This window comes from Pseudopipra pipra, chromosome 1 (assembly GCF_036250125.1).
Source record: "Pseudopipra pipra isolate bDixPip1 chromosome 1, bDixPip1.hap1, whole genome shotgun sequence".
Lineage (NCBI taxonomy): Eukaryota > Metazoa > Chordata > Aves > Passeriformes > Pipridae > Pseudopipra > Pseudopipra pipra.
The window spans coordinates 125,679,954-125,696,060 of record NC_087549.1 but is presented as its reverse complement, the minus strand read 5'-3'; the positions used below and the strand labels follow the sequence as shown (position 1 = coordinate 125,696,060).

Below are 16,107 nucleotides of genomic sequence, written 5' to 3'. Positions count from 1 at the left end.
TATTACCTGGCAAAACAGTCTTCAACGAGGAGAAGACAGAAATACAGTCACAGCTCTAAAATTAAGGATGAATGTTGAATGAAGCTGTGAATAAAAAGTACGTGTGCAACATACAGGGTGTTTTTTTACCTGAATATCTAGCTCCACCAAAAGGACTGGATCTACATCTTTAAGAATCACAAAAATTTAGTCTCATTTTGGAAGGCTGAGAACAGATTTCAGCCAGCTACCTACAGGGATTTTAGAAAGGAAAGAAGAGAGTGAAATCCCCTTTAGCCACTCACCAAAGAGATTTCATCTGACACAGTGGTACTTATGTGCCTGTGGCGTCTCTGGAAAGTGGCTGCTCTCTGCTTGAATGAGTGGTTTGTTAAAACTGTTACAAACTTCTATTTCAGTAGAAAATATTGTTCTAGATTATAGGTGTAATCGGTATCAATAATATCTTTAGAAATTCATCCAGATTTTCTTCAAATGTTAAAATAACATGCATTGCAGTGTAGATCTAAAGACTAACTTTTGTTCAGCAATGAAGTAGGTAATCAATGTATTATTCTGAAAATTTGGTTATTTATTTTATTTAATTCACACAGTTTATTTCCTGTCTGCTGACTCAATATTAAATGTCAAAAATTAGCAAAACAACAGTAGCCTTCTAGGCCCAGGCCTTTCATTGCTTGTTTCTTCCACAATCCAAATAAGTGGTAATTCTACAATTTATTTTCTCTTGCAGAGCTGAGGTAAGACAGACTATGGAGTTTATCTTTCCTGAGCCCAAGTGAGTTCTGGACTGGGGTTCTGTATCACAAATCTTTTGGGATTCCAGCTTTGTGGATTCTTAACAGACATCTCTTTGCTTTTGAGTGAATCCACTAAAGGAGTAAAGAATTTTAAATTAGATTTGAAGGGGATAAAACCATGTTCGCTAGAGATAAGCCTGGTAGTAGCACACAGATATTTGAGGGATGGTGTGCTAGCAAGGTCCTTTGGTCTCAGTGGAGATAGGGGATGGAGATCCATACAGCAGCAAAGACACAAGGGTTATTGATGTCTTAGAAAATATGGAAGTGCCTGAGAATGGTCATGTAGGGATCAGGGCTTCTCCCCTAAAAATGTGGCAGGATCAGTAGCCCAACTGAGGTGCGTCTACACAACACATGCAGCATGGGCAACAAATAGAAAGAGCTGGAAGACTGTGAAGCTGGAAGCTATGGTGTAGGTTGCCACCATGGAAACATGGTGGGATGACTTGCACAACTGGAGTGCTGCAATGCATGGCTATAAGCTCTTCAAAAGGGACAGGCGAGGAAGGAGAGGTGGTGGGGCAGCCCTATTTTTGGGGGAGTTTTTTTATTGTCTAGAGCTTGATGTTGATGATAGGGTTGAGTATTTATTGGTGAGAATTGAGAGGAAGGCCAGCAGGGCAGATGTGTGTCCAGAGAAGGGCAACGAAACTGGTGAAGGATCTGGAGCACGAGTGTCATGAGGAGCAGCTGGGGGTACTGGGTTGTTTAGCCTGGAGAAAAGGAGGCTGAGTTCCTGTCATGGCTATCCTGTGTCATCTCTGGCAGCTAGCTCACATCCCTTTCTCCTGAACATCACTGCCTGCAAGAGCAATGCCTACAGACTGGGAAATGTTGCCAAATTTGGAATAGATAAAGACAAAAATGAGTAGAGCTAAGAACAAATCAAAGAAATGTGATTTCCAGTTTAATTTTACTTCTAGTATTTTCCCTATAGGTTAAAAAAATCATTTAACTGATTATTAAGATATTGTTATTATTAATGACTAATACAATAATTTTTTCCTCTTCATGTACAGGTAATTTATCACCACTCTGTTGGAATATACACTTATATCCAAATTTTAAGTAATTCTGAAGACATAGATAGGTGCAATATAACTAATTCATGACAAATAACTCCTAGGTATTATAAATTAGCAAGGCTGTGCTGCAGAAGTCCTTCCTTCATCTTTTATGTGTGTATTCAGGCAGCACCATAGGAGACAGCAGGTAGCACAAATGACACTGGTGTTTTGCATGTCACACAACATACACAGTCCTGCTGCAGGTGAATTGATGACTATTTTACTCTAACAAAAAATTACATTGCTGGGATAATAAGCTACTTCAGCTTTTTACTCAAACAGGTGTCCACCCTTGCATACAGTGATCCTAGGGAAATTTTCAAAAGGCCTTGTATTTACAGATTCTCTCAATAAGCTGCCACCTTCATGGTGGAATGCTACAGAAAGAGGGAACGACCTGGGATGAGTTTCCCATGACTCAAGTGCACTGTTTAAATGAAAAGAGCTAGGAAAAGCCTCCTCATTTTTCCTATATGAGACTTTACAAGCATCACTTATCCTCACTTAAGAGTGGGGTTCTGGGACTATTTCCTTCCATCTCTCTTGCTTCACTGTATCTTTATCATAGCAAAACCTGTAGTTGCTCTTTGATGGTTATCACCTCACTGAGAGCACATGCTCAGTCTGGAATGTCTGTCCTGTTTTCAGCTATCAGAACAATAGTTAAAGGATTACACAGGGGAAAGCTAAGCCCAGATCACTGGTTTTTTTCTGTATAAGCTATTCCAAAATCTATCAGAAGAGCTTTCTTGTCTGATTTGACACCAAAGTTTATTTTCTTTTAACAACAAGTAAGTGTATAAAGCAGAGGTAAACTAACAACTAACAAGCTTCTTGCAATAAAAATTAAAATGGAGAGCCAACATGCAGCTATTCACTTATGTAATAAATTGCAAATAGAGATACAAAAGATTGTTTATAATTCCTGGTCAGAAGTCATAGCTGACTTAATAGGGTCAGAGTTGGATTGATAAAATACAGCTCAAAGTTGCCGCACCTCAAACCATCACTTTCACTTATTCAGATAACTAATTTCAAAGTGTTTAATATATTTATCTTATTGTTTTGCAAATGGATGTGATAGTCTTTCTGTATTTGTTCTCCAAATTGTTCTTAAGAAATCTGATATACCAAATCTGATATATCTACTTGGTAAGAGTTCAAAATTCTAGTAGAGACAGAGGTGCAGCTTCACCTCGTAGAGGTTATGGTAATTTCACTGTTGCTGGTTACAATTCAGTCTGAATGAGGTGTAGTGCTTTCTTCATGTTCTCTATTACTGAAAGAAAAATAAATAAGAACTGTAAAAATATATTAAAAGTGCATTTGTACAATTAAAAAAACCCCTTCCTACTTTGATTTAGTAAATTGTTCATATTGAAATTAATTCATGGTCACACATTATATTTTAGAGCTTTCTATTGTGAAAATTCTGGCATTGTTCCTAAAGCAGAAGGTAAAAAGTTTAATGAATTAGAATGTTTAACTTAAAGGGATTTGACAAGGCCCCTTTCAACTCCCTCATTTCTCAACAGCAAGCCTGGTAATCAGATGTGATGTGCATATTTGTGGTGAGATATTGCACTGGTGTCAGATAGATGATATAGAGCGAGGACTGGCTGAACCTGAAAAATCACATTCCTTTCTGAAATATGTGTGTTAGGTGATACCGAGGTAAGCACCAGCATTTCTTTACTGATTCCCTCCCACCATTGGCTATTTATATTGTGCAGTTGGATACTTTTGAATGTCCAAGTATGACTTGCATAAGTATAACTTTCGCTGTTCTTCAGCAAACTGCTCAGATCTCGATCCTGAGAGTTCTCACCCACGATCTTTCAATTTTTCTTGCCTGAGTAGCCCCAATAAATTCAATGGGACAATAGGTGTGATTGTTTTGCTTGAACAGGTTAGACCATTATAATTTATTGCAAATGCTCACCCACAGTATTTATTCTTTACTTTGAGATCCTAATGGATTCTCACGCACACATGATTGGGATGGGGTATCTGGCTGCTTACAATGTGAAATGCAAACTCAGCAAAGGGGGCACTTACAGAATGGTATGTCTTGTGGTTCATATGTGTAAAGCCGGTTGGAGTATCTTCCTGTGATATCAGCTCGTACTGTGAGAGATGGGTCTGAAACAGTAATTGTATTAATCACTGCCTTCCATTCCCACAACAGCTGTGGGTGACTGTGTGGCACTGCTTTGTCAGCTCTGTTTCTGATTTCATCAACGAGGCAATTATGAGGCCGTTATGCTCTGTTCCAGCCAACTGCTCTTTACTTGGAGAAATCCTGAACAAAAGCTTATGCTCATTTTTATATTATGCAGCTATTTTTAAGTCCTAGGTAACACATGCATTTCATCCGTATTTAAAGGAAAATATCCTGTTTTACAAGTTTACATCAGCAGAAGCTAATTTGGCTGGATGCATACACAGTGAGGGTCATGCATCCCTACAGCAATATTAGCATGACCTACCTAGAGACTTCAGAACCAAAATCTCATGATTCTTAATGTTCCCAGCATGGGAACAGGTTATTGTGGACATATCTTCTTCCAGTTTCCCTTCCAAGATTTTTGGTAATTAACTGACTCCTGTAACTGCACTGCTCTCTGTCTGAGTGTGGGCTTCATCTCACTGAACTTTGGCTGCCACCAAAGAGCTAGTCACTCTAGGCTTCCTGTTCAATCAGTGAAAATGAACAGGCACTCTGGGGCATAATTAATTTGATCCATTCCAGAAGTCTGCTTTACAATGGGATAAATCGTTCCTTAGATGCCACTGACTATTGATTTATTCTGTGGTAATACCCACACTGTAGACATCTACATTCAGTCAGATATTTGACTTTTTCAGTGAACTTTGTCTTGTAACAGCACTAGGAAGAAGCACGAAGAGCAAAAGCCCAGATGTTAATAGATTTTTGAGCATCTTGTCCCCAGGTCAAAATTAGGTACCCTCCAGAACACATCTCTAATTTAAGGAAGTTTACAGGGGTCAAAGTATGCAACAGAGGCAGCGATCTGTTTACCATTTGCAAAATTAATGATTCTGATGTCCCCAAAGAACACTGGCATAATTCAGATATCACATCCTTGAAGATACATAAATATTGTACATACCTACAAACATGATTCGAGGCACGTATTGTCCATCAGGTGACAGGTTTTTATCTGTGGTTTCATGCTGGCAGAAAAATGAAAGCTAGTTATTAAAATACTTCTGTATATTTTGCTGAGTAGTACCACCTGTGAATAACCTTGTACCAGAGGACAAAACTGGATAGGCATTAGTTGTATGTAAATACACATGCACAAATGCCTCTACTTATATAACTAAAATGCCAGAGATATTAGCTAAAATGACATGAAAAAACAAGACAAAGAAAGAGAAAACACAGACCATAAAAAGATACCAGTCAAATCGCCCCAAACCCTTCATACCATGAGATTCAGCATAACAAAGTTATTTTGGGCCATTTCCTGTATTTCTTCATTTTCTGCAAAAGCTTTCTTCAACGCTAGAAAAGACAGGATAAACTTTGAAGTCCATCTCAAACTCTGCCTTTCCGTCTGCGTTTGGGCATCATATTGGCCAGAGACTGGCCACATTGTTCCTGACTCTGCTGATTCACATTCCTGAGGAGACACTTAAGGGCTCTATGACTGCTTTTGGGGTTTTTTTGACCCATGGCAGTACAACCTCCCAGCTGTGAAAATGGAAGCTCTCTTCTGTTATTTATGAAGCCTGTCATCTCAATGGATACCATGTCTTGGCTTGACAAAAGTGCATTATTCTCAGAAAATTCTTGTTAGATCAATTTCAGCAGCCCTATCCTCGCCTCCTTCTTTAGTTACCAGTTCAGGAGACCCAAACAATATTAAATCTGTTTAATGAGTCAGTAGCAAATATGTGCCTCTTAATTTAAACTGATGAGTGCTGCATTTGGGATAGCAGTACAGCAGCGCTGAGTATTTTTCATGTTCTTTATTGGGTAGTTTCACAGTGGAGTTTTTGTAGATAACGGTAATAAATTCTTCGATTCTCAGATACATTTTCATTTGCCTGTTTCTTTAAATAATTTTCCTAAGTGTAAGGTAAATATATAGATAGGTTCAGTTTCTTATAAAAATATTCACAACATTTTAACACACAAAAAATCAAAATTACCTTGGCAGTATTGACAGTCTTCCAAATGATGAATTACCATCAGTGGCTTGTTACTTTGTTAATAAGAATAAAAGATGTAGTTAGATGATTTGACGAGTAGGCAAATGGATGATTTTACTAGCAGACCGAAAAAGGCAAGTTGTGTTTAATCCCATGTTACCCCACAGTAAAACCATACAGACATTCAGTAAAGTATTACAGATATTTTTGAGCAAGGGAAGGGAGCATAAATACTTCATAAAAGAGAAACAGAGAAATAGAATTTCTACATCTAAATAGGTTATCTATAGTAAGAGATTCTAGAAGAAAGAAACAACAGTTCCTCCGTAATTTCATTCCCAGATAATAAATAATCAAACTGAAGAGCTATTTAATGTTGCTTGGGTATGAAGTTCTCCATGATTAAGAAAATAAAAATAATCTGTATGAACAGGAATAAAATAATTTTTATAAGATTTATATTTTGGATGTCAAAAAAAAATTCTCTGCATTTTCTCCTGTATTTTTTTAAACTATATTTACTGTTCAGCAAATCAGTTACTAATCCTTGATCTGCTATCACTGTCAAGAGTTGTTAGTTTCTAGCCATTTTCACCTATGATACATGATATCAATTGTCTTTTATTTTAAAAATAATTTGCCTTTAATTTAGCAATAGCTGATGCTACACTATTGTGATTTAAAATGAACTGTAAAATATATTTGAATAGGTGTCGTTATGAATTCTCAAATATATTTTCAGCAGAGTTCCAGAGAAAATTCAGGTTGGAACTTCCATTTCTACCAAGACAGTGAGAAACTGTGAGTATATCATGGACATATTCCAACTAATAAAGTGTTGGGGAAAACATCAGAGGCAGCATATCTCCATGCAAGAACAAACGCAACTGATTTCAAGGAAGTAATCAAAGGTACATGATATTAAAACACAACAGATGTAATTGAAAAAATTATGGTATCTATTTATCATTGTTAATTCAAATGACAACACTGCTCTTGTGACAAAGAAATAACAGCATTACATTGTCAGCCCATAATGTTACTTCAGAGTCATAAGATCCCTACAAGGGCTTTTATTTATAGACACAGTCTGTTTTATTTAACTGGGTGGTCTGCAGATCAGCTGTCACGGTGTTTCTTTGTTCTGTTCTACTATAGTGTATTCCAGCACATCAGAGTAACAACTTTATCTTCATACTACTTTTTAATCTCTTACCTTTTTTTTGCTTGATAAAGCCCTTCTTCATAAGTTTGTACCCAGGTAATTTCATCTCCCCACCCTAGAAGTATAACAAGTAGATTAGCTGGTGGCCAGGAAAGTAACTAATAACGAATTCCTTTCTTTTTTTAATATTTATCAACACTTGTACACAAATAAGATTTGGGTTTTTTAGTCAAAGGTTCTCTAACATTATGGATATACTAATTCTACATCTCCTGATAGGTACACTGAAAGATTAAAAAACCCCAACCAAACAACCAACCCTCCAAAAAATCTCAGCTGGTTGTGTATCCAGCTCAGGTTCTTTGACAGGCTAGCTGGCTATCTTTCTAAATGCTCAGAAGTCCCTAAATGAGCACCCAAATCCTTTATATATTTTTGTTATCTGCTCCATATTTCATGTTGACCCTGGGACTTAAAGAGAAGCTGGCATATAAAAGAGAAAAATAAAATATGACAGCTCGAATAAGATCAGCTTTAATATGAATGTCATTAGAACAGTCTTGGGTTATAAATTTCACTCCAAAGTAATGAACTTCAATCCCTGGAGTTGCAAGTATGTAATTTAATTAAATAATTTCATAAAAGAATGGCTGTTAAATAAAAGTCTCCACCAAAACAAAATCCCAATAGATCATCAGCTTCATAGCTCATCCGTAGCACAGATCTCAAAAAGCAAATTGTCCAGTTGGTTTTACGCCTTCAGCTCCCAAAGGTCTCAGCCCCTCTGTAATAGATCCCTGCATCCTAGGCAGTGTGGCTCCATTCATGACAGCCCTCATGGGAATTGTAGAGAATTTCTGGATCTGGATCAGGTTAGAGCTCTGTTTCTTCTGTGAGGTCTGGCCAGTGCTTGAACCAGCCCAGATTTGCTGTTAGATTTCTCACAGGACAATTGCTTGTGATTCTACTGGATCACCTCTTCCTTCAGTAGACAGATCTTTCTGGCTGATGATGGGATTCTGGCATGCTGACCAGTGCCTTCTCAACCCTGGCTGCACTCAGCTGCTGCTGAAGGCATCTACATAGAGTAGTAGGAGTCATTTTCGAGCAGGTTTAAGTATTCCCCTTTGATCTGTGAAAATTACTTGTAAAGTGTGCAAGGCATCCCAAAGGGCCTGAAATCAGAATTAGAAAAGCAACACCTGCTTTCTGTCACTGCTTTTTTCTTCAAAACCACCAGAATGTAAGAGTTTTTACTGTCTTCCTGTACATTCAGGCTTAGTGGGAACAATAAATCCTAATCTACATACTGGATTGATTATAAACTTTCCCCCAGGATACTGCTTACAAAAAGTGATTTGAAATTTCTCTTTGGATAGTCCAGGTGTTGCATGATTTTGTTAAGTGGTCTTGGAGCAATTAGGCTCAGATGGAACCTCTGTGACATGTGCAACTTTGCTAGAATAGGGAAACCTCAGAGGTGAGCTGTGGGATCTGCAAGCTTTGCACAGTTTGTAGAAGAGGTCAGGAAGGGAGATGGAGATATTTTGTGCTTAATAGTTCCAAAAGGAGATGGAATATGGAGAAGGGGAAAAGAGCTTGCTGAGCTTTTTTTCTGCTTGTATTTCTAAGGATTGGTCAGACACAAATTACTTAAAACAGGGTCTTTATTTAACAACCAGGTTGAAAATTATGCACCACGAGGAAGTGAATTACTCACAGTCATGCTTTGCAGTGGATATCTGATAAAAATTAAAAGGAAAAAAAAAGTCACACAGAAAACCACACCAATGGTTCAAATGGTTTTGTGTACAAAAATGGGTCTGTAGAAAAATTGTCCCATAGCAACTGAAGTTATGAAACTGTTTCAGCAGTTGGTAAGTTGCCATAATAAAATATCTTTCAAATGGCACATGAAAGAATATTTTTTCACTGATAATCCTACAAAATACATCCTGATTTGAGAGACTCACTTTGGGTTATTTGCTTCTGCTGGGTCAATATGAGTTACATAAATTATGCAGTTTATATGAGGCCCTCAGTCATATCCTTAAGAATAAAGTGGTGGAGTGAAATGACATAAAATACGAACATGCATTACTCAGAGTGTCACTTAACACTAGAGAAACACACCTTGGTAAGTGTGAATGTACATTTAAAAGAAAAATATTTGCTGGCCCATATGGCGAGGTAAGGACGTAACTACATACAATAAATATACAATACCTCTTGACAGTGTCTGAGGTGCTCGTTTTTCCTTTTTAATTGCCATTGCAAGGTTGGAAGTGACTGCAATTAAAAGAAGGGACAAGGCCAATGTTGAATGGAGCATTATTTCCCTTTCAATGCAGCAAGGAAACTGGAAAACAAAGCAACAACTTTAGTCACATGGATTTGTCGCCTTGCACAGTGTAAATCAATGTGTTAGTGGCATTCTAACAATCTATACTTCAGAGACAGCTTTGGTTAGTTCTAGAAATGCCTGCTTTTGTGAGAAAAATGCAAAATGGAAATACTTAATTTTACGGTGAAACACTGCTATCAGCTGTCAAAATTAGGTTGCAGGGGACTGTTCTCATTTGATTCTTATGAATTAGCAAATATTATAACGCTGGATCATGACAATTTCAAGACAGTGCTATAGGTTTCTTAATTTCAGTGGAACATAACAGCATGGGATTTTTTTTTTTAAATTAGGGTTTTTTTGGCAAAAAATGTCTCATGATATCTTCGTTAATCAAATAGGAAAATTGACAAATATTTGCCTCCAAGTATAATACATTTTAAATTGGCAAATCCATCCAAAATGTTGAAATTGCCATAATTTTTAAAGTCTGCACTCTGTGAACCAGGATGTTAAAGACTGTGAGATAAATATCAAAGAAATTTTCAGCAGTTTCTCACAATGAAAACTTGAAAAATTTCCCTATTCTTCACAGCTTTTTTTACACTGACTTTCAGCTGAAGTCCTTCTGAATAAAACAATTCATCTGTGCTCCTGGCTCCTTTAGTATTCTCTTCCTGACAAAGATCATTATAAGAAATTCAGTAGCATCTGTCCTTGATAAAAGTCAGAGAACAGAAGGAAGAGTTGAAGAAAGGCATTAAAAATCCAATTTTTTTTTAAATTAATAGGTCTTTCATTCCAGTGCTATCATATTTAGGCACGAAAACTCTGATATTCAGGTGGATACCTAATGGTTTCAACTGAGTTAAAAAATGTAATGCATATAGCCCAGAATACTATCCAGTCTTATCAGTTCTCACTAGAGACTCCATTTTTTGGAGGAATGATATTCAGTGCGGAATTATGACTCCGAGCACTGGCAAAAGAAAACGCTTCATGTTTTTTAGGACTGAAAAGCAAGAAAAGTGATGCTTTAATGAATCTCTTAACATTGCACAATCATTGTTAGCAGTTAAATTTCTTGTGAACCAGTTAAAACTCCGTTTCCAAAAACTGGCAATCTCAATCCGAGAAAAGAATTCTATTCATGTGGAGAAAAATTTGTATATTAAAATATGCAAAAATTTAGGAAAAAATATTATCTTGTAGTAAGAATCTTATATTTCTGAAAAATTTCCCTATGTTGGTAAAATAATCAGTATATTCATTATAATATTTTTCTCTTCAGTCTTGTCCCAAAATGATTCCCTTTACCCACACATAGCATCACAACTGTAGAGTTGTGCTTTGTTTTACATACTCCCCTAGGCTCATTCATGCTGGCTACTCTTGATTGAGTTTTAGAAAGGAGTCTCCTTTGGAGCTTACTTATTATGCTCAGTAACATGATGATTGGAGATTATTGATGTTTAATGAGAAAATGAGCAGTTTTCCAGTGTTTCCTAAGGGGAGACTGTAATTTTTGGTTAAGTCTGGGGGATGAGAATTTTTGAATAAATCCTCAACAAAAATTCCATTCAAGTTTTCCCCATGTTTGTGCAAACCACTAACTTCAGTCAGCTAAAGCCGGTCATTACACCATACTACTATAGTCTTGAAAAATTAGTATTTGTAGCAACTCTATGTGAAAATCAGCAACTATCTTTAGTATCAGTTTACTAATTAGCTGTTGACAATCAAATTATCATTTCTACTAACATGTTAAAATTATATTTAAACATGAATAGATATGGCTCGAAATCACACCAGATAATGTCTTTCTAATGCAGACATGGAATGTGCAATTCAGTTCTTTCATTATGTATTCAGAAAAAAATCAAAGTGTAGATCTCTTCAAATCACAAGTATATTTATCTGAAGCTTAATATTTGATTATCATTCTATTGAAAACCAGTAGGGTTTTGGAAGGATAATTTATCAAGCAGCAGCTGGAGATAGTTTAAATTTAATAATCTGAATTTTTGATACTACATGATACAACATTAATTAATTGATTTAGAGAAAACAATGTCAGATAACACCATATAGATTACCTTCAACTCTCTGCCAGAACAAACATTTGCTAGCTAATCTCTATGCATCTATCAATTGTCTTTTTGTATAACTAACTTTGTAAGGTATTTGTGAACCAAACCTCATTGCTGTACTAAAGGAGACTTAAGAATGAGAAATATTTGCTCACCAGCAGTGATCAATTCTCCTGATTGAAGGTCCTCTTCCTGGAACTGGTTAGTTAAAAATCAGTGTGATTTAAGCACACTGTGATTTAAGCACACCTGAGCTGTCCAGGTCTCTGTGTCACAGCAACAGTGCATTCACCTGGGAAAAAATGAGAGGAACCTTTGAGCTGAAAACCAAATTAGTGTGTTTCCACCCTCCCCCTTCCTTTTCTGCCATCCTTCCAACTTTCATCCTTGTGAGTTCCCATGCTTATACACTGAATCCTTGCATTTCTCTTCATCTTGCTTGTATCAGGTGTCTTGTTATGAGGATTGGAAATAAATAGTGGCTTATGTGTGTCTGCTACTTCCCCCCTCAAACAGTTTGAGTCTGGCTTATATCCAGTGTAAAAAGAAACTGCCAATGAAAGCGGGAACTGTAGATGCTTTTGTTCCCAGTGAATGGCAGGGTTCACTGGTGCTTGAAGACAGGTATGAACCTAATAGGAAGACACAAGGGTTACTTTGTGTAGAGAAGTGTAATTAACAAATAAAACAAACTTTTTTTTTTTTGAGACAGAAATAAAATTACTTATTTAAAGAATATGGCTCGAAGTACCTGATTATCCTGATCATTGCTCCTGGGAGTTGTAGTTTAAAACTGATTCTTTGAATATGATGCTTGATATAATTTTACTGAACTTGAGAAATACAGGAAAAGTCCTTTATTCACCATTTTTTGCACAAAGAAAGAATGAGCTGGATCATCTTTTCCTTCCTCCTTGGATAGCTTTTGCAAGGGAATCAGAAGCAATCCTCTTTTGATTCTTGATCTTCCAGGCATTTGTTAATATGGACTGTATGGTTACGCTTCTTATAGTTAGAAATACAGAAATTTTCCAAAATTACTGAAGTGTATTGTTTCTCATCCCTGACATATTGTGTTATTCATCCCTGAGGTATTGTGTTTTACATGGCACAGGTTTCTTACTGTAAGAAGTAAAGGGGTAGATATTCAATCAGCCTAAAATTAGTGCTGAGTTACCTGCGAGTGCCCTTTGGCAGGATGATCAGCAATTTGTCTCTATATTTGAAGGTCACAATTTCAGCCTTTGTCAGTCTTGCCACAGAGAGATTGGCAGCCTTGGTGAAAAAGACCTTGTCAAGATTTAATGCTGAAAGAGAATGACTGTAATAATTTATAAATCCAAGCTGGATGCCTTCAGTAAACCTATTAAGTCACTGCTTGTTAAGTGGGATCTTATCAGCTCCCTGTCCTTAATTTCTTCTGCATGTGTTCAGCATCCATACATGACCAGAGCATGAAGCCAGAGCTCCATCCCAGCCAAAACTGTCCTGCCTGACACTCAAAAGGCTGACCTGGGCAGCAGCAGTTACCAGCCAAATACTGAATCTCTGAAATGTAGAGCACATGCTTCCGTACTCCTTCATTAAACTAGTGTCTCTTGCTCATTGAACTTGGGCAACTTAGTCTCCAGGGGAATGTGGGTGGAAGGTGTTTGCATTTTTCTTCTCTAGTCTAAAAGAGTAATTTTGGAGGTACAAGTAATTATGGATTAACTGTGTATATACATTTCTATCCAGATCAAAATTAGGAATGTAACAATTGGCTAAATATAGGGCAGAGTAAAACAGCAATAAAGTATGTGAAGAGGACAGACTTTTAGAAATAGAAAAATGTTGCAGAATAACTGACACTTGAAATCACACACTACTGCTTCCATGTGAGTCATGCAGCAGCAGATTTAAGTACGTATCCATACATTGGATAGCCCATTTATGAAAAGTGAAGCTGACTTTTAAATTTTAATTTACACAGTGCTGCATATATGACATTGCTGATGAAGTTCTTACTCTGTCCAACTCTGCCTTAGTTCATGTGTGAGCAAGGGATAAGATCACAGCTCCTGTGACAGGTGTAATTCAGAGTCATTCCTGCAACCTTTGTTGATAACTCTGCAAAAGGCTTTTATACAATCAATATGTCTCTGTAAATCAATACAAAATTAATTAGGAGATTACACAGGGAGATTGTAGTGTGGCCTGGAGATGCACCACCACAAATGCCCAAATAATTTTTACACTAAACAGTAGGAGAAAGCTTCACAGAACACATATTTTCATGGATGAGAGGTACTTCTGGCTCCTAACACAGGTATTTGGTGTGGAGTGGGTCTGGACCTCAGGGTGCATTCAAGCAGCACATGGTACCAGAGCAGAGAACTACAAGCTTAGACTGCTGAGCGTTAGCTTTCACTGCCAAAAAGGAATAAGTGGAAAAACCCTACAAATATCTATTGTACTCAAGTTTTGATGGACAGCCAAAAAACATTATTAGAAAATTTCTGAATAATTTCAACAAAGTCATTTAGAGAAATCTAGATATGACATGCTGGTTTGTTTCTGAGTGTGTCTTTCAAAAAAGTCACAATTGTGGAAATAGGGCTTCTGGTATTACAAGCTGATTCACAACAGATGTACTTCCCCTCAGCCCCCTTTCCTAAAAGGAAAGCTTCAGGTACTGCTCAAGTGAACAAACTACTCCAGTGTTATCTGTGCCCCAGCAGTTTGCTTCCATTGGACCACTGTACTTTTATAGCTTTGTATTCCTGTAAAGACACTGTTATGGAACACAAGCATAATAATATAAGTGGAAAAACATTTATTGAAGTAGTTTTTACCGTGGTTAATGCTGGCTGCAACCCTTATTCTCTACTTCCCAGGCCAATGTCCAGGTTTTCACTTCTAAGTCTACGTCTTATTCCAGTATTGTAACCTCCAACTTCCTCCAGAGGTTACTCTGCATTTTTTTGGAAACTAACCCCTCCATCCTTACAGCACCCTGTGGCACAGCACCTGGAAAACTTGGTTTCAGGCTTAATTGGTGCCTTACTTCAGCTGTCTGCAGTTCTGTGCCTCTGTGAGTCACTACCGTCCATTGGCTTCCACTTCCCAACAAGATTATTTTCCTGCCCTCTAGGCTTCTCAGATTTCCCAGAACTTTTTATAGATACAAAGCTTTGAAGACTTCAAGGGGAAAAATGTAATTTATTATTTTTCATAAATTTTGCTGAGATTTACGGAATAAATGTGTTTTGGTAAATAAAAGGAAACCAGTGCTAGATGTTGGTTCCTCCCTTCAGTCCAAAAGTACAAACTGTTCTGGACTGTTTATTTAACGTTGTGTGAGCCCTGGCAGGCAGAGCTTGCCCTTCTACCAGTGGATATTCCTCTTACAGTGTGGTTCTAGTCATGCCAGGGGAAGCCTTGGAAGCCATTCTGGCCTCCCAAGCTGCTGGTGCACCCCAGGGCACACACTGCCAGCCCAGAGGAGGGGTACAGTGCGCTCCATGCCCATGGCTGGGGAGATCCTGGCTGCTGAAAAGGGGTGTGAAGGCTTGCCACCTTTTGCAGTCCTTAATTAGAAAAGGGGAGAGTTGCACGTCCTGCACGCTGTAAGTCTGGAGAGTAGCAATAAGACTGTTGCATGCTCAAGGCTCTCAGTTCTCTCCCTTCCAGCAGACTCCGCCTACACACAGGGTTGCATTTGACTTGGTCATATGGCAGCAGAGGGATGGGGGCAGCTGGAATGACTGTTTCCCCAAGGCTTCATTGGACCTTGATTGGCATGAGGACCTGCAGAACGTGCCTGTCCTCTTCTATTCCAGCTTCCTCTTGCTGCGTCCTGTGTAGCTGTGGGCTGGTGTTCCCCACCATCATGGGCATGGCAGGGAAGAGGGGCAAGGGCAGTGGTGTGGAGCCCAGGCAGCACCAGTCTCTGCACGGTGCATGAGCATCAATGGCTTTACATCAAGTTTCCTCTCACACAGGGAACTAACAAGCACATACATGTCAGGGTACCACATGCAGCAGGCTGTGGCTGAGCCTTTCTGGTCAAGGGCATGTTTTCTCTATTTTCAGTCTTTCAGTCTTTCTCTCTTTTCAATGACTGCTTCAGCTGTGAACAAACACCTTCCTCAAAATGTACGTCATCTGACAGAGCTGAAAGCTTATACAGAAATTGTCTTTTAGACCACCTGAATAGACTATGGTTTCTTTATTCCAACAAATTATAAAGTCTTACTGAAATTATGGGCTGAGAAAATGGTATCTAGAATTTACTTTGCCCTCAAAGTTATAATTTTAATTTTTTTTTTTAACATTCACAATGTGTTGTGGAGGCATATTTCCAAAAACTGTTAGAATGGGTCAGTAACTCTTTGAGGAAGACAAAGAGTTTGATATCTGACATGATTATATTTGAGTTTCTGGATGATGTGATGAGGTGTTTGGATTCAATAAA

At 37.8% G+C, this 16,107-nt stretch overlaps 1 protein-coding gene across 1 annotated transcript; it reads right to left on the bottom strand.

Moving 5' to 3' along the window:
• Nucleotides 1-1,688: 1,688 nt before the first annotated feature.
• On the bottom strand, nucleotides 1,689-11,958 carry AGR3 (anterior gradient 3, protein disulphide isomerase family member). The gene is made up of 8 exons (XM_064675858.1): nucleotides 11,807-11,958; nucleotides 9,444-9,576; nucleotides 7,269-7,332; nucleotides 6,053-6,105; nucleotides 5,326-5,402; nucleotides 5,005-5,068; nucleotides 3,929-4,012; nucleotides 1,689-3,149 (listed from the first exon to the last, which is right to left on the bottom strand). The coding sequence occupies exons 2-8, from the start codon at nucleotides 9,547-9,549 to the stop codon at nucleotides 3,100-3,102; spliced, it is 498 nt and encodes a 165-aa protein (XP_064531928.1). The 5' UTR covers nucleotides 9,550-9,576; nucleotides 11,807-11,958; the 3' UTR covers nucleotides 1,689-3,099.
• Nucleotides 11,959-16,107: the final 4,149 nt, after the last annotated feature.

Coding starts and splice junctions, on each gene's coding strand:
- AGR3 (XM_064675858.1), bottom strand. CDS start 9,549: ATGCTCCATTCAACATTGGCCTTGTCCCTTCTTTTAATTGCAGTCACT. Junction 6,106..7,268: donor CTTTATCAAGCAAAAAAAAG/GTAAGAGATTAA, acceptor TTATTAACAAAG/TAACAAGCCACTGATGGTAA. Junction 4,013..5,004: donor GCCTCGAATCATGTTTGTAG/GTATGTACAATA, acceptor TTACTGTTTCAG/ACCCATCTCTCACAGTACGA.